This window comes from Gymnoscopelus microlampas (genome assembly GCF_963454915.1).
Source record: "Gymnoscopelus microlampas genome assembly, chromosome: 17".
Classification (NCBI taxonomy): Eukaryota; Metazoa; Chordata; class Actinopteri; order Myctophiformes; family Myctophidae; genus Gymnoscopelus; species Gymnoscopelus microlampas.
Window position 1 is genome coordinate 1,065,836 of NC_139954.1, and position 19,423 is coordinate 1,085,258.

A 19,423-nucleotide genomic window follows, 5' to 3' on the forward strand; every position below is an offset into this window, starting at 1 on the left:
AATGGGAAATTTAGATTTAAAAACTCTGACGGAAGCGTGGACCTGAATCTCTGAATATATTCCTAAAATTGCTGCACTTTATGGTAAAACTTGCACTGATCTGTTGGTCTGTTTAATACCACCTTGATAAAAAAACAGCTATATTTTGTTGCTTAAACTTATGTATTCACTCATATACCAAAATCAGTTTTAACGGAAAATACATTTCTTCTCAGGTCAAATATTGATATGTGACTAAAATGCGATTAATTTCGATTAATTAATTACAAAGCCTCTAATTAATTCGATTATTTCTTTTAATCAAGTCCCAGCCCCAGTGCATAAACAGTATAAAGAGTCTTTCATTTACATATCCGCTAAGAGTGAACATAACAAACAGTATACATTTCATAGGTATATATATATATATATATATATATATATATATATATATATATATATATATATTTATATTTATTGATGCTGTCCATAGGTGCTATTATATTGTGCCTTATGACATTGTTGCACTCTTAAATTATTCAGTCTTTTAATGTACACTAATGCCATTCTGTGTGTGTGTGTGTGTGTGTGTGTGTGTGTGTGTGTGTGTGTGTGTGTGTGTGTGTGTGTGTGTGTGTGTGTGTGTGTGTGTGTTTTAGGAGCAAATATAATGTCTGCGGTGTGGAGATCATCAAATATTTTACTTTTGACTCCACCAAATTTCTAGGAAGGGAAAAAGTACATTATGAATTAAACACTGAAGCCCTAATTCAGATATAGTGAAAATAGCCGACCTACAAGCTCACAACGTGGCGTGATGCGACATGTTGTGAGCTTGTAATATGCTATTTTCATTATTATTGATTTACTTTTTGAAAATTTTGATAATGAGTAATTGTGTGTGTTTATGCTGTGTCAGTGTAGTGTAGTTGTGTTGACGTGTTGATATTTTTTTGTTGTGCTGATAATGTGTTGTTATTGTATAGTGGTGCTCATATTTGCTCTTGTGTAGTGGTGCTTGTGTTTTTGAATTTTGTGTAGATGTGCTGATGTTATGATATTGTGTAGTTTTGTCGATGTTGTGTATTCGTGTTGATGTTGTTGTGCTGATGCTGTGATGGATGGTATGGTGCAGGTTGTATTGACGTTGTGATGGTTCTGTGTGTAGATGACACATTTATCCTGTGTGCTCGATGGCATACCCCTCTGAATCCAATTAGTTTGATTCAAGCTAAGTGTAGGCTGCCCTAGCGCGTCTGATATCTGGTCTAGAGGGGCGGGTTCAAAATCTCTGGAGAAAAAATCAGCGAGATCCCATCGGTTCACCTATCTGTCCGTCAGCCACTGCACCGCCTCATGCCCCGCCTCCTCCCCCTATGTGCGGCATTGAGAGAGCCCTGACGTCACAGCATTAGGAGCGACGCCCACTGCACTCTCGTTGGTTGGGGAAATGAAACACTTCCTATGCCAGGAACGTCAACAGGCTGGTCCAGGCTCTTATTTTTGAGCAAAACGCGAAGGAAAATAAAAGCCTGGAGATCGAGGCTAAGCTAAGTGTGACATACTTCGCGGCCGATCTACACCAGACTCTTCAAAGCACGCGTATGCGTGGAATTTGCTGCGAGCGTACAGTGCGTTTGGAAAGATCCCATTGATATCAATGATAGCGGCTACACCAGACGCGCGGATATGCGAGCCCCACATACGCAGGCTTTAAGATAGGACTGGATCTGTAAGTGTGTGTGTGTGCGTATATGCACGTGTGTGCGTGTCGCTTTGAAAAGTCAGCCATATTTGCATTGACTTTACATGTAATGGGCTTTAAGCACCGCAGCCATATTGGCAAGAAAGACCCTGTTCCATGTAGTGTAGCAGAGTCTTTCCAGTGAACCAACATGCACAAGTCTGTTGGACCCTGAAAGAAACAGAGCCTTAATCAGTATTGTTGGTAACAGTGGCCCTCTTTCTTGGCAGTATTGCTATACACGTCGGTTCTGGAGAAATACTGATCTGATCGACTTGGCTAATAAGCCTTATATACCTTAAAAAGTGCTTAAATATTGTATTTATTTTAGAAATAGTTAGTCTTTCACCCAAAAGGGTAAGTTGATGACATTTTCAATGACAAGACGTGTGTGTGTGTGTGTGTGTGTGTGTGTGTGTGCGTGCGTGCGTGCGTGCGTGCGTGCGTGCGTGCGTGCGTGCGTGTGTTACCATATTCATGACTCTAGCAACGATGCCCCAAGCATGTGTTTTACACTTTGCACAGAACAATTTCTTGTTTATGTTGTAACCGTCTATGTTTTTTGGTCTGGGGTGTGGCTTAACGACGGCGCAGGACCACAGGGAAGGATCCAAAACAACATGATGACACTGAGAGAGAGAGAGAGAGAGAGAGAGAGAGAGAGAGAGAGAGAGAGAGAGAGAGAGAGAGAGACAATGTTTCAACTATTTCATACAAATCAAAATCACAGAACAGATGAATTTGCCAGAATATGTGTTGTACTTAGAAAGCAACATAGATTGTAATGAATTCACCGTATGACTAATAATGGATATATGCAATTTAAAATGTAGGCATTTAGCAGACAGTGTGAGATCAGAATAAGAGTGACTAGTCAGTAAACAAATAATGGTAATGTAATACATAAGTGTGTGTGTGTGTGTGTGTGTGTGTGTGTGTGTGTGTGTGTGTGTGTGTGTGTGTGTGTGTGTGTGTGTGTGTTACCTGCAGGACTCTGATGTAAGCAGAGCTACAAGCTTTGCTTCGACATTTTGCACAGATCAGTGTGAACTCTCCTTCCTGTGTCACAGGAAGGGGAGGACGTGAGGGCTTCTGTTGTCTTCGAACCCTGTCCCGATTCTGGATCACACACATCTAAGACAAACAAACGCACGCACGCGCGCGCGCACGTGCACACACACACACACACACACACACACACACACACACACACACACACACACACACACACTCACATAAGCATACTGTAAGCATACTGTAAGCCTTGTGCGCTTTCAATTATGCTTTAAAGCATATAAGTTACTTAATATTATTTGTGTGTGTGTGTGTGTGTGTGCGTCCGTGTGTGCGTGCGTATGTGCGAGTGTGTGTGTTACCTTGTCGTACAGCTCTTGTGGGTCTTCTTGTAGGTACTGTACAGCCTTTTTTACGATGGATTCTTTCTCTATGTTTGAGAGCTCCTTGTAGTAAAGCTCCTTCTTATTGGTCAGGAGAATACACACACTGCCATGAGCACGCCCACGCCCTGTGACAGACACACACACACACACACACACACACACACACACACACACACACACACACACACACACACACACACACACACACATAAAGCACATTTACAACAATCGAAATTGACCAAAGTGCTGTACAGGGTGAGACAAAAAACATCAAACAGGAAATTGTATAAGTACAACAACAACAAAGTCACACATCACATACAACAAGCAGATCAAGACATGAACTTAAATGTGATTAAAAGCAGTAGTGGGGGCTGTTAGTGACACGATACTTCACTTTGTGATACAAGCGCCAAATTTTCCACAAAGTTTCTTCTGGACCTACTTTTTCACAAAAGCCCGTTAGCCACCCAAAAAACAACAATATGGCTGCCATTTTCCAAAATGGCTGCCGGCGAAAGACATGCTATGTGGTTTTTTGACCTGGATTGTGATTGGATAATCCAAGTTTGATTATTTTGGCATCAGAATATAGTTTTGACTCCCCCCCACCCCATCCCCCCGTTAGCCACCCAAAAACCCCCAATATGGCTGCCATTTTCCAAAATGGCTGCCGGCAAAAGACATGCTATGTGTTTTTTGACCTGAATTGTCATTGGATAATCCAATTTTGATTATTTTGGCATCAGAATATAGTTTTGACTCCCCCCTACCCCCTCCCCCCGTTAGCCACACCAAAAAAAACAATATGGCTGCCATTTTCCAAAATGGCTGCCAGCTAAAGACATTTTATGTGTTTTTTTTTACCTGGATTGAAATTATTTTGGCATCAGAATATAGTTTTGACTCCCCCCCGCCCCTCCCCCCATTAGCCAAGCAAAAATATATATATGACTGCCATTTTTTTAAATGGCTGCCGGCGAAAGACATTTCATGTGGTTTTTGACCTGGATCGGGATTGGATAATCCAAATGTTTTCTGAGGGTGTACTGTAAAAAGGTTGTGCAGAATGCGCACCACTGAGTTGAGGGACTAAAGGGACACAGGTGGAGAAATAAAACTAATCACAAGGTAATGAGACAAGACAGGAAACGTTACGACAAAATAAAACAAACACAACAGTAAAGTAAAAACTAAGTAACCACTTAAAACAGGACAAACTAACACATTCCAAAACAGTATTGCACTGTTATTATACAGCACTGTACTTTACTCTACTGTACTGTTCTGTTATTGTACAGCACAGTACTGTACTGTTTTGTTATTGTATAGCACAGTACTGTACTGTGCTCTACTGTATTGTTATTGAACAGCACTGTACTGTACTGTACTGTACTGTACTGTACTGTACTGTACTGTATTGTTGTTGGTTACCAGTTCACGATTTAGTGAAGAATCTAGGCCCTGAAAAATTCATTGGCATCCTTTTCTTTCACACTTTCACTGGATGTGATGTTGTGTCAGCCTTTCGTGGGAAAAGGCAAAAAGACAAACCCGGCAAGTGTGGCCTGAAGTGTCTCATGTCTTCCAGAAGCTCATACCCACCAGTAACAGTGCATGACAAGAACAGCACTGGTGATGGGGTTGATGATGCAAGATTTTACCTGTTTGCATGGAAGCAGAGGTCCTATGATGCCATTCCACCTACAAGGGCATCTCTTGCACATCATGTGAAGCATGCCACTTATCAAGTTGCCCCTGTCTGAAGCCAGGTAACTGTATGGCAAATGTCATACAGAGAGCCCTGCCAGCTGGGGATGGCGAGCAGAAGATGACATTTGGCAAGTAGCGTGGATGACACTCTACCAATTGCCCAGATTTGTGAACAACTGACAAAAGCTGGTGCAAGACTGAACGTCGTGGTAGATGCAAGTGCTACCGCTTTGGCGTTCAGTGCACACAGCTGAGTGCCTGCAAATGTGACGATTACAACAATTTGTGATCCAGACATGGTGGGGCGGGGGGGGGGGGGGGAACTCATATGTTGATACTAAAATAATCAAAATCCAATCACAATCCAGGTCAAAATACACATAAAATGTATTTCCCCAGCAGCCATTTTGGAAAGTGGCAGCCATATTTTTTTTTTTTTGCATGGCTAACTGGGGGAGGGGGAGTCAAAACTATATTCTGATGCCAAAATAATCAAAATTGGATAATCCAATCACAATCCAGGTAAAAATACACATAAAATGCCTTTTGCCTGAAGCCATTTTGGAAAATGGCAGCCATATTGTTCTTTTTTCGTGTAGCTAACGGGGGGAGGGGGCGGGGGGAGTCAAAACTATATGTTAATACCAAAATAATCTAAATCCAATCACAATCCAGGTCAAAATACACATAAAATGTATTTCGCCAGCAGCCATTTTGGAAAATGGCAGCCATATTGTTTTTTTTGCGTGGCTAACTGGCTTTTCTGCAAAAGTAGGTCCTTGGCATTGTTCATGCCAAATTTGGCGCTTGTATCACAAAGTGAACTATTGTAACATAAAAATGGATTTAGTGGCCCGCACTACAGTGTGAAGTGTGTTTTAAGGAGCAGCAGCAGCAAAGGCGCGGTCACCCCTACTCCTCAGCCCGGTTGTGTGAACCTCTAGGAGCAACTGGTTGGCTGACCTCAGTGCTCTGTCTGGAATGTAGGGCTCCAAGATAAGCATACTGTAAGCCTATGTCAGTGCATGGTTATTTTTTCATGTCAAGGACCCCCAAATTAATATGTGGGCTTCGGACTTTAGCTGCGGACCCCCATCTGAAAATATTTTGTGCCCCATACAACATGTGTGTTGTTAAAAAAAATCAAGCATTTCTTATGTTTTTTTTTTGTTTGTGTGAAAATCTACAAGCCCACAAAGTGCAGTGATGTGACGCGTACCCGTAGATCGGGTATTTTCCAATTACTGATGTACATGTAGGATTAAAGTGGTTAAAGTGGTGGACTGGGCACGGTGGCGCAGTCGGTAGCGCTGTCGCCTCACAGCTAGAAGGTCCTGGGTTCGATTCCCGCCAGGGACGCTGTGGGCGCTGGGGGCGTGTTCTCTCCTCCACGTCATCGGCGCCCATACCCTAGGTGGGGTTGGTGAAAGGGCCTACTCTGTGTGGAGTTTGCATGTTCTCCCCGTGTCTCCTAGGGTAGTTAATACCCTCACAAAAACATGTAGTAATCCTGGTCACTATACTGCCTCCCCCTGGTCAGCCGGGGCGCCTGATGGAGGAGAAGGGAACTGGTTGGAATAACGTGTTCCTTCCACGCGCTATGTCCAACCAGGGAATCTCCCCCCTGTCGGGTGATAAGAAGCGGCCTGCTTGCTCCTCATGCATTGAAGGAGGCATGAGCTTCAGCTTGGGCTCTCCCTAGGCTGGCAGAGGGTAGGTAGTGCCCAGGATTACATAGGCAATTGGCACTGGGTGAAAAAATGTGGGTTACAAAATTGTGGGATAAAAATTATAGAAAAAAAAAAAAAAAAAAAAAAAAAAAAAAAAAAAAAAAAAAGAAAGTGGTTAAACTGATTTTGATGCTATATTAACAAATTTAGCAGGGGACCCCCTGGAACCCCCTCAAGGAGCCCTGGGGGTCCGTGGACCCCAGTTGGAGAACCACTGCTGTATATACAGTATTATGTATTAAAGTCATATTGTAGCATTAATTTGAGTAGTGTTTTTAGAGCGTAATATTGTTCTAGAGCTGCATTCGTCCAAACCCCGCCCTGCCGCCCTGCGATTGGCTGAATGCATGAAGGCACTCTTTGTCCGACAACCGCAGACAATTTTTTTGGCTAATAAAGTATTGTTTTGGACCGCGACGGAGGCGCGCAGTCTCAAGCGAACTTGAGCCACGAGAGGCACCACCGAGCGAGCTAAACCGATAGGGACAGAATCGTAAATCGTGTTTTGGGGCGAGCGTTTGCCCCAGCTGTCACTCAAAGTGACCACTGGCCAATCACAGCGCGACTTTTCCGGGTCTTGCTCGAGTTATGTTGCATATCACTATCACGCGTTTTTAGCGTCACCTCTGTGAGTGGACATGTGTGCGCACGGCTGAGTTTGGTTTCAATTTAAGGGTTTGCCTTGATATCTACTGTGTTGTGCGCAGTATTGCTCATCAAAAATAGCCGATCTACAAGCTCACAACGCGTATTGGAGATGCAGCGTACGGCATGGATATGTACTGTCAGGGACTGTAAAAGTTCTGTGGTGAAGATATGCATAAATTGACCAAATTCTATTTTGGATACAAACGCTTTGTGACCCCACATGACGCCGGGTGCAATACGTTAGTCCGACAGCGCATTCCTCCGACAGCGCAGTGCTCCGACATTAAACAGTAAACCCGAACCAAACCCGCACCCTAACCCTAACCGCACGCGGATGCCACATAGTCGGAGAAAAGGTCTGTCGGATTAACGCATGCCTCCCCATGACGCCCCTGGTGCACCCCTGTTCTTACCTCTGACTTGTGTCATTGTGACTACATTTCCCACATACTCGTACATGATGACCAGGTTGCATTGTGGGAGATCGATGCCTTCTTCCGCCACTGAGGTGACGATCAGAAGTTTGCACTGATCATCAACAGTTTGCTTCTTGATTGAATCCAGGACTCCCTTCTGGTTGTTCAGAGTCGTTTGACCTAGAGGTCAACACACGCACACACAGTCAAACAGACCGTAGTGGGTAGGTACCCTCACAAAAATATGCAGTAATCCTGGTCTCTATACTGCCTCCCCCTGGTCAACCGGGGCGCCTGATGGAGGGGAAAGGAATTGGTTCGAATAACGTGTTCCTTCCACGTGCTACGACCTACCGGGGAAAGTCCCCCCTGTCAGGTGATAAGAAGGCTTGTTAGCTCTCATGCATTGAAGGAGGCAAGAGCTCGGCTCTGGGCTCTCCCTAGGCTGGCAGAAGGAGTGTAGCGCCCAGGATTACTTAGACAATTGGCACTGTGTGTAATAAAATGGGGTTGCAAAATCGTGGGATAAAGATAATTAAAAAAAACGTAGACAGACAGACACACAGGAAGGTAGGTACCAGAGGCATTGAGTCTTCTTCTTCCAATGAGAACTTTGGGTTTCAGATGTTTCAGAGAGTCTGTCTCTTCAATCCACCGTTTCAATATCTGGAGAGACACACACAACAACTATAACAACTACACCCACAACTAAATATTACTCTTTAAGTAATAAGCCACACAAGTCCATGTTTTACCATGGATTTTACAACGGCTAAGAGGCGGAGAAAGCCTAAAGTGGAGCAGTGATCCTCCGGTCCTTTTATGCCTGCAGGTTCCATGGGGCCATTCGGTGTTTTGTTGTGTTAGCGTGCACGTCATGTCATTGTAGCGCTACAATGGTTGTTTTTCTAATGTAGGCTATTCACTCACGTCATGAGCAAATTTGTGCAGAGTTCCAAAATGACGAGCAGTTGTCCCAAAAACCCAAGTTTGGAATTAATCCTACTAAAGTTTGTATAGGCTCACAGTAGGCCTAGTCTACAAATGGAACCAAATGGATTTGGCATTTTGGGGTTAAAGTGGGGAACTAGGCCATTTTACATAATGCAAGGGTGCTGAATCAGAAAAACCTGGTTCCCAAGCGAAATTGTGTTTTTGACCTTCTAATCTGGATAACAAAATGGCTGCCCAATTGCAAATGTTTAACTATTTATTCAATACCTCTGTAACAAGGCAAGCTAAACTGACAAATAAAGTATCTATATCTATGTTCCGAGGGTCAGACAATGTGATAAGGCATTTTTAATAATTAGTGGTAAGCCTACTGTCACGTGGTGAAGCGGATGGAGGAGCTGGACCCAAGAGCAGAGAACGACACGAGCAGGTGTTAACTAAAGAGTTTACTAAAGAATAAGGTACACAAACAGAAAGAAGCCCTCACGCACGAGGGAAACACAGGATAAGTCACGACAGAGGAAGACAGGACAAACAGACCAGGTAACGTCGTGACAAGGTTTAACATAGCACAAAAGGCACCGGCAAGAAAGTCATTATAAGGAACTCAAAGTCATTAGCCCAAAGGGCCTACAGCCGGGCGAGCTGCGGGTTCACAGCATAACACAGAGTCAGTGAGGAGGAGGGGGCGGGGCCGAGTAAAGGCAGCACCCGAACCGTGACAGTACCAAGCACGCAAGCAGGGCGGGACAGAGAGGAACGGATCAAAGCCAGGACAGCAGGTTCATGCTACATTGTGACACGCACGCACCCAGGCATTTTTTTTTATCCAAAATGAGTTTATAGCCCAGTTAGACTCTTCACATACTAGAGTATGTCTGACAGAATTTTCAGAGCTTAAATCGACATGTAAATATGAAATAACTGCATAAACATGTAGTAAAAATACGATTAGAGTTAGCATTTGCTAGCATTGCTAACCAAATCATCAGTTTCCATCCATCGAAAAATCACGGTAAAATCCACTATTTCTACCTAATCGTTTACAAAGGTAGCACTAGTCTGTTGGTTTGTGTCTAATTTAAATCTCAAAGAAAGATGTATTAACAATCATATTTTGTTAAAACTGTTGAACTGTGAAACTGTGAAAATGTATCTCTGTTTGTCCTCCTGTGCCACTGGTTCCAGCCGGTTCCAGGAGGGGGCAGTGGCAAACGCGTCTCAGAGAGCATACAGAACAAAGAGAGCCTTGGGAACAAAATAAATAAATGCATCCCCCGCTATGCATGATGGGATTGATAGCCCAGTAGTGCTACTCTGAATGAAAACCATTGAAGTGGTGGTCTTATTAACCAATATATCATTATTTTGCTATGATTCCCTGCTTTCATATGACATGAAAAAATGAAAAAATGCTAGATGACTGTCTCCCAGTCAAATTTGGTCACAAATATCTAAATATAAATCAAACTACTTACTACCTTTTTTTGTATTATGAGTGACCACGGGCAGGAAGGTGCTAAACTGTAGCTCAGTGATTGGCATCCCTGTGAGGTGCCATAGTAGTTTGGGTGGTACCACTTTGGTTGGACCCAAATGCATGGCTCAGAGGCACTCGGACAGCCTGACGGGTTGTTCATAATATCATGTTACTCAAGAGGTCAGAGTGAGTCCTCATGGTCTCCATGTTTGGACATGGATGACTCATCGTGACCTCATCGCAATGACAGAAGCAAACATGGCTGGACACTATACAGTAAAGTCAAGTTCATTCTCAGTCAAGAGAGAAGGTCCTTCTCCCGCATATTAACATTGCAGAGCTATGAACTTCAAGACTGTCCAAATTCTTGTTCTTGGAATTAGACTGGAATTAGACTTGATGAGATTGCAATAGTCTCTGTTGATGCTAATTTCAGATCACAGGTAAACATCACTGGTTAAGTCCTGATCAGACACCATCTTTCTAGCCGGACCTGTGGCTTACTGTATGAAGTAGCAAGATGTCCTCCACCCGTAGAAGCGTAGTAAGTCAGGCAGACCCTACCAAGAGGAAGACAACGTGCTCGTCTCGCTTCAAGGGTTGCAATCTTTGTGGCCCAGGTAAAGGAACATCATCAGAGGGCAGCACCAATCGTACATCCACCAAATAACTACATACACCTGCTCAAGGCATTTCACAAGGTGCAGATTCATCCCCCTCAAGTGGTGAGGTGGTGGGCCAGCTGCATGATGAGACCATTAAGGAAGCTGCAACAGCAGGATAGAGACCTGATGGGAGAGGTTAGCCTCATCAAGTCTGACTTCTCATCAAGATGGTGTAGTTTCAAAGAAATGGAACCCTCAATTCCATAGAGTTCCAAGTAGAGCTAAGACATGTGTGCAGATTTTATGATTTTACTGTTGATCTGTCGTGTGTCCTGCACCTGAACTAATAGATTGGAATAGAATCCTCATCAGGGCCCGGTGACTGGTTACGCATATTAACTGAATCCCCCATCGGAGCCCCGCTCTGTTAGAGTTTCTTTCCGTCCATCCAAAGAACTGGAACCCTCACCTTCTCCAGAAACATGGTGTTCTCCTGATATTCAGAGAAATGAACCTTGAAGAAATGTCAATTCAAATCCTCCGAGCGTCTAAGGGTAGCCAGACATCAAAGAAGCGCTGCTCTCACTCCCTGGTTGACCTGGTCACCTATAGAACGTACGGTTGTCAGGAGCTATGCTAGCCTATGGCTGTGACTTGTGCTCAGCCTGGTGCTTGTGCTCTGCCTCATCCTGTTTCTCCTTCTGCCACAGGACCCCATTGCTGTTATGGCTGCCATGGTTCCTCGCCTCTACGCATGCTTGTAACTACCTACCAGGATTTTTACATGGGGTCATCTAAATCTGTATTTTAGATATCCTAAGGAAAATACAGATAAGTGGAGAAGAAAAGAACATAAGGAGGATGTGTATGGACCCCTTTGAGTACTAAACCGTTTTCTGTAATGGTGGCCTCTAATTTACATATCTAGGAGTAAGCTTACCACTAATTACATAACACATACCTTACACACATTGTCTCACCCTCAGAAATATGTGAAGTTTTGCTTGCTTTGTTATAGAGTTCAAAATTGGCACCCATATTGTTATGCAAATTGAAAGGTTAAAAACCAAATGTTTTACTTGGTAACCATGTTTTTTTTCAGATGCAGCACCCTTGAATGATGTAAAATAGTCAAGTTTCCAACTTTTAACCCAAAATGCCTCTAACAATCAGATTTTTCAGAAATACCACCGGTCTATTAAACTCTCAGGGCCCTATTTTTGGTGAAAAACGCAGTCTGCAAAGACTAAACTTAGTGGGTTGTGACGTCCACAGTGATATCTTCCCCTTACGCAACTGTTTTGCACTTAAGATTAATAGCGCCGACTTGTGTGGTTGATCCTAAAATGAGACGTGGTTTGCGCAATAAGAACACAAAGCTATTTTACCCACAAACGTTTCGCATAGAGTAGGCCTACCGAAGTCACTCGTCCATCCAAGAAAGAATTCTATGGAGAATAACATTGGGTCATCCTAGAATCGTCTCATGTAAGAATTGTGGTCCAAAAATAAACAAACTGTCCGGTGCTATTCGGTTGTTAAGACGTGACGTTGCGCTAGAATAACTTCCGGGTCCTAGTGTGTATTTTCCCAATATGCGCAATGCTGTGTCCCTCGCTGTTTTAACAGATCTGAGACTAAAATAACGACTAAAGTGTCATTCTACCGCTTTCCTGGCAACGACAAAAATAAGAAGAAATCGTGTTTTTATTTACATCTATATATAAATATATATATATATATAAATAAATATAAAAATATATATTATAATGTTAATAATAACAATAGTTAAGCCGTACACGATAGGGAGTCCCAATAGAAAAATATAAGCCTCGTGTACAATATAGGCTCGAAGCACTTGCGAGCGTACACGCCCCCATAGTTATAATGGGGCGTGTACACTTGCAACTGGGTGTCGTGTACGGCACCTGTGCTGACTACAATTTTCCAATGGAGGGCAGCAGTGAGCCATTTGTTGAGATCTAATAGGCCCATCCACATGTTTTACAGATCTAATTAGCCCATCCATCTACATGTTTTACAGTTCTAATTGCTCCATCCACATGTTTTACAGATCTAATTGCTCCATCCACATGTTTTACAGATCTAATTGCTCCATCCACATGTTTTACAGATTTAATTGGCCCATCCACATGTTTTACATATCTAATTAGCCCATCCACATGTTCTACAGATCTAATAGGCCCATCCACATGTTTTACAGATCTAATTGCTCCATCCACATGTTTTACAGATTTAATTGGCCCATCCACATGTTTTACATGTCTAATTAGCCCATCCACATATTTTACATATCTATTTAGCCCATCCACATGTTCTACAGATCTAATAGGCCCATCCACATGTTTTACATATCTAATTAGCCCATCCACATGTTCTACAGATCTAATAGGCCCATCCACATGTTTTACAGATCTAATTTCTCCATCCACATGTTCTACAGATCTAATAGGCCCATCCGCATGTTTTACAGATCTAATTGCTCCATCTACATGTTTTACAGATTTAATTGGCCCATCCATGTTTTACATATCTAATTAGCCCATCCACATGTTTTACATATCCAACTAGCCCATCCACATGTTTTACAGATCTAATAGGCCTATCCACATGTTTTACAGATCTAATTGCTCCATCCACATGTTTTACAGATCTAATTGCTCCATCCACATGTTTTACAGATTTAATTGGCCCATCCACATGTTTTACATGTCTAATTAGCCCATCCACATATTTTACAGATCTAATAGGCCCATCCACATGTTTTACAGATCTAATTAGCCCATCCACGTGTTTTACAGATCTACTGTGATTAGTTCATGTGTACACAGACATCTATAGGTGCGACTGCAGTAAGCCACTTACTGTAGTTAGTTCATGTGTACACTGTGGTTAGTTTTCCATGTATACTGTGGTTAGTTCATGTGTACACTGTGGTTAGTTCATGTGTACACTGTGGTTAGTTCATGTGTACACTGTGGTTAGTTTACCGTGTACACTGTGTTTAGTTTACCGTGTACACTGTGGTTAGTTTACAGTGTACACTGTGTTTAGTTTACCGTGTACACTGTGTTTAGTTTACCGTGTACACTGTGGTTAGTTTACAGTGTACACTGTGTTTACTGTTTACACTGTGGTACACTGTACACCGCCCATGGAATAAGCTATAGGAAACAATTAGAACTGTGCTCTCTGTACACTGTACACATCCCCATAGTACGCTATGGGACACTATATTATAACTGTGCTCTCTGTACACTGTACACTGCCCATAGAATAAGCTATAGGGAACTATTAGAACTGTGCTCTCTGTACACTGTACACTGCCCATGAAATAAGCTATAGGAAACTATTATAACTGGCCTCTGTGTACACTGTACACTGCCCATGAAATAAGCTATAGGAAACTATTATAACTGGCCTCTGTGTACACTGTACACTGCCCATAGAATAAGCTATAGGAAACTATTAGAACTGTGCTCTCTGTACACTGTGCACTGCCCATGGAATAAGCTATAGGAAACTATTATAACTGGCCTTTGTGTACACTGTACACTGCCCATAGAATAAGCTATAGGAAACTATTATAACTGTGCTCTCTGTACACTGTACACTGCCCATAGAATAAGTTATAGGAAACTATTAGAACTGTGCTCTCTGTACACTGTACACTGCCCATGGAATAAGCTATAGGAAACTATTAGAACTGGCCTCTGTGTACACTGTACACTGCCCATAGAATAAGCTATAGGAAACTATTAGAACTGTGCTCTCTGTACACTGTACACCGCCCATAGAATAAGCTATAGGAAACTATTAGAACTGTGCTCTCTGTACACTGTACACTGCCCATAGAATAAGCTATAGGAAACTATTAGAACTGGCCTCTGTGTACACTGTACACTGCCCATAGAATAAGCTATAGGAAACTATTAGAACTGTACTCTCTGTACACTGTACACCGCCCATAGAATAAGCTATAGGAAACTATTAGAACTGTGCTCTCTGTACACTGTACACTGCCCATGGAATAAGCTATAGGGAACTATTAGAACTGTGCTCTCTGTACACTGTACACTGCCCATGGAATAAGCTATAGGAAACTATTAGAACTGTGTTCTCTGTACACTGTACACCGCCCATAGAATAAGCTATAGGAAACTATTAGAACTGTGCTCTCTGTACACTGTACACTGCCCATGAAATAAGCTATAGGAAACTATTAGAACTGGCCTCTGTGTACACTGTACACTGCCCATAGAATAAGCTATAGGAAACTATTATAACTGGCCTCTGTGTACACTGTACACTGCCCATAGAATAAGCTATAGGAAACTATTAGAACTGGCCTCTGTGTACACTGTACACTGCCCATAGAATAAGCTATAGGAAACTATTATAACTGTGCTCTCTGTACACTGTACACCGCCCATAGAATAAGCTATAGGAAACTATTAGAACTGTGTTCTCTGTACACTGTACACTGCCCATAGAATAAGCTATAGGAAACTATTAGAACTGTGTTCTCTGTACACTGTACACCGCCCATAGAATAAGCTATAGGAAACTATTAGAACTGGCCTCTGTGTACACTGTACACTGCCCATAGAATAAGCTATAGGAAACTATTAGAACTGTGCTCTCTGTACACTGTACACTGCCCATAGAATAAGCTATAGGAAACTATTAGAACTGTGTTCTCTGTACACTGTACACCGCCCATAGAATAAGCTATAGGAAACTATTAGAACTGGCCTCTGTGTACACTGTACACTGCCCATAGAATAAGCTATAGGAAACTATTAGAACTGTGCTCTCTGTACACTGTACACTGCCCATAGAATAAGTTATAGGAAACTATTAGAACTGTGCTCTCTGTACACTGTACACTGCCCATGGAATAAGCTATAGGAAACTATTAGAACTGGCCTCTGTGTACACTGTACACCGCCCATAGAATAAGCTATAGGAAACTATTAGAACTGTACTCTCTGTACACTGTACACTGCCCATGGAATAAGCTATAGGAAACTATTAGAACTGTGCTCTCTGTACACTGTACACCGCCCATAGAATAAGCTATAGGAAACTATTAGAACTGTGCTCTCTGTACACTGTACACTGCCCATGGAATAAGCTATAGGAAACTATTATAACTGGCCTCTGTGTACACTGTACACATCCCATAGAATAAGCTATAGGAAACTATTATAACTGGCCTCTGTGTACACTGTACACCGCCCATGGAATAAGCTATAGAAAACTATTATAACTGGCCTCTGTGTACACTGTACACCGCCCATGGAATAAGCTATAGGAAACTATTATAACTGGCCTCTGTGTACACTGTACACCGCTAATAGTAAGTAAGCTAAGGGAAACTATTCTAACTATGCACTGTGTACACTGTACACCGCCCATAGTTGCAAACGCAGTGAGCCACTTACTACCAGTAAGACTCCCTAAGCGGGAGATAAGCGACCGTCAGGTCGCAGTTATAGAGAAAGTTGCATCACTGGATGGCCTGGTGGTGGCGCTAGAGGGGTCCATGTGAGAAATCAGGGCCGGAGGTTGAAATTTATCCCCCAAGGAGTGTGTGTGCAAAGTTTGGCGTAGATAGGGTCAATGGTCGCGGAGATATAGCAGGGCGAGAAGTGTCCAAAAATGTGTTTGACAAAGGTCGGGGGGAAGGCTTTTGCAGAAAATAGCAGCTCGACAAGCTTACAATGCGTCACAGTTGTAAGCTTGTCGAGCAGTTATTTTCTGCAAAAAGCTTTTCCCACAATAACCAATTTTATTGGATTCAGCCCGCCTCAAATATTCATAATGAGTCTTGCTTGGAACAAAAGGATTGTTTCTTTGAAATATTTAATCAATTTAAGGTGCAGAGGCCGCATTCTAAGCCTGAGCTAGATTTGGCCTCTGGGTTTAGAAGGGGGGGGGGGGGGGGGTAAACATGGACATGACGCGTGTCTCCATATTTGGGTGTGTTTTCACAATTTTGATCAATAAACTAAACTAGAGACACTGGGCGAGGAGCATAGCAATACACAAATAACCTGAAATCTGCAGATCTACAAGATAAACTTCCAATAAGCATGAACAACAACCGCTTAAATGGATGTCAAACTAGGCACAGTTTTCGGTTTTTGATTCACTTTACAGTGGAATGGACATTCAACATAAGGATTAGGATATTATCAGTGTCAAGCAAACACCCCTCCAAAAGGTTTGGTCTTTCCCGATGGGAACACCCCTCATCAAATGGACCCTTCCAGGCCAGTTGGATCTGCACAGTGAACAGGCTGCAGTGCTACACAGACAGAGAAGACAGAAATATACAGGAATCAGGTAACCAACACTTAACTTTGTTTAAGCCACTGGTTCTCTAAATGTAAAGGTCTTCTTATGTTTATACACGGAATGGCACATGAAATAAGTCCTTTGCTCAACAAACAAACTCTGCTGTCTGCTCTCTGGGTGGCTTGATCAATAATAAGTCACAGGTGTGTGAGCTTCTCTCTGGCCTAGAGCCTTTCTCTAGGACAGTGCCTCAGAATCAGTTGATAATATTTGGAATTCACCAACATCACTTCATTAAGTTTAACCAATTAGATCCTCTTAGTAGAGCCCCCAGGAGGGGTCCACGCGCATCCCCCTTATTTTTTTATTTATTTTTTTCTAGTTTGGATTTATTGCATCCTTAGGACCTCTAATATAGATATTTTGATGATCCCAAGAAGAAAAAGTGTCCCTATTGTGTTTTTCTTTTTTTTCCTCAATGTTTTATAACCCCTATGACACCTCTGTACAGTACAGTTCAAAAACACTGAAACAAACATGTGTATAGATTGACCCTGATGCCCGGATACCTGGAATTGAAAATATATGGTCAGAGTGCCCAAAATTGAAGGGCTCTAATGCAACTCCGCCCACTCTACATATTAAAGTCCACAGAGTTGAACGTTGATGACCAACACATGTTAGGGTGCCCAAATCTGAAAGTAGGGAGTCAAATGACCTGATATGTAAAAAGGTGATTTGCAATCTGAAATCTTTCTCTTTATGATAACTATACAGAATGGAACCTGAAGACATTCCACGACGCTGTGAGGAGAAGGAGGAGGAGGAGGAAGAGGAGGAGGAGGAGGAGGAGGAGGAGCTGGAGGAGGAGGAGGAGGAGGAGGAGCTGGAGGAGGAGGAGGAGGAGGAGGAGCTGGAGGAGGAGGAAGAGCAGTTTGAGATAGTTCTGATTGTCAGCCCGAACTCGAAGCATCGTGGAGCTTCAGTCTGAAATTTAGGGAGTTAGTCACAGAGAAGCTATTGCTTTACTATTTTACTATATTGTGAAACTATTGTAATAACATCTGTGTGATGTTATTACCCCTGAGTCCCCTCAAGGAAGATTTTGAAAGGAAAGGACAGAGTCCGTCCGTTCTCCAGATATATGACGTGACACTCACGGGTGGCAAAATCGCACCGGAAGTTCGATGAATAACATTGCAGTGGATGGAGCCAGCTGGAGCAGCTCATGAACAAACATTATTTCTGAATGATTGAGATCATTGTAAAATAATCGCTTCAGGAAAATAAAAGAAAACATATCACTCATTTTTTTCTGCTCTTGTTTTTCCATGTACACTCTACATACATTTATGTAGGTATCCATGTACACTCTACATACATTTATGTAGGTATCCATGTACACTCTACATACATTTGTGTAGGTATCCAAAGAGCAGAGAGAGTAAGATTCTCGCTGGGCAGCCAGACTGATTGACAGTCACTGATTGACAGCTGTCTGCCAATCAATCAGTCAACACCTGTTGACAGCTCACACACGAAAATACCAAAAGTAAAAGTACTCATTATACAAAATGTCCCAATTCAAGTTTTCAAATGTATACAAATCTTTTGAAAATAGCAGATCTACAAGCTCACAATGCATCAAATTGTGATTTGTGATGCATTGTGAGCTTGTAGATCGGCTATTTTCTTACTGTATGTTTTGTAATAATAATCAAATCAATGTAATACTCAATAATCAAATAATAATTAAAAAGTAATGAAGTACATGTACTCAAGTACTGTATTTAAGTACAATTTTGAGGCATTAGTACTTTACTCGAGTATTTCCAATTTCCAATACTTTTACTTCTACTCCACTAAATCTCATATTTTTACTCCACTACAATTATTTGAAACATGTATGTATGTATGTATGTATGTATGTATGTATGTATGTCAGACATTTTTTATAATAAAAAACCCCGAATATATTATCAAACATCTACAATGTGAACTATAGTGTTAACAGAGTGACAATGACATATCACATGAGTCATTGTGAAACAATTATGATTCATGGTCACACACTATTTCAGTAATATAATTAAATTGATATATCTTATTGCATTTATTTCATTTTATTTGAATGCAGGGTCATTAAAATGAGTCCATATAAAAGAAAATATGTGTTGAATTAACTGTGGAAAAAGTCATTGGTTAAAGATTGGAGTCATTGGACTAACAGCTATATCACAAAACTTGAAGAACAAGGCACTGGATTAATTAAGCTTGGCTGTTAGCCTGGTCCTGACCACTTTGTAGATTTTGATTATTATTACAGTTTTCGGTTTTTGATTCACTTTACAGTGGAATGGACATTCAACATAAGGATTAGGATATTATCAGTGTCAAGCAAACACCCCTCCAAAAGGTTTGGTCTTTCCC

At 42.0% G+C, this 19,423-nt stretch overlaps 1 protein-coding gene across 1 annotated transcript in view; it reads right to left on the reverse strand.

Annotated features, from left to right (window-relative positions):
* LOC311064025 (antiviral innate immune response receptor RIG-I-like) overlaps nucleotides 1-19,423 on the reverse strand; it is a 74,909-nt gene that overhangs the window by 1,260 nt on the left and 54,226 nt on the right. Inside the window, exons 16-19 of the mRNA XM_084083740.1 lie at nucleotides 8,209-8,296; nucleotides 7,628-7,810; nucleotides 3,100-3,248; nucleotides 2,708-2,857 (exon numbers count right to left, since the gene is read on the reverse strand). Coding sequence (XP_083939866.1) covers nucleotides 2,708-2,857; nucleotides 3,100-3,248; nucleotides 7,628-7,810; nucleotides 8,209-8,296 — 570 coding nt within the window. The remainder of the gene's footprint in view (nucleotides 1-2,707; nucleotides 2,858-3,099; nucleotides 3,249-7,627; nucleotides 7,811-8,208; nucleotides 8,297-19,423) is intronic.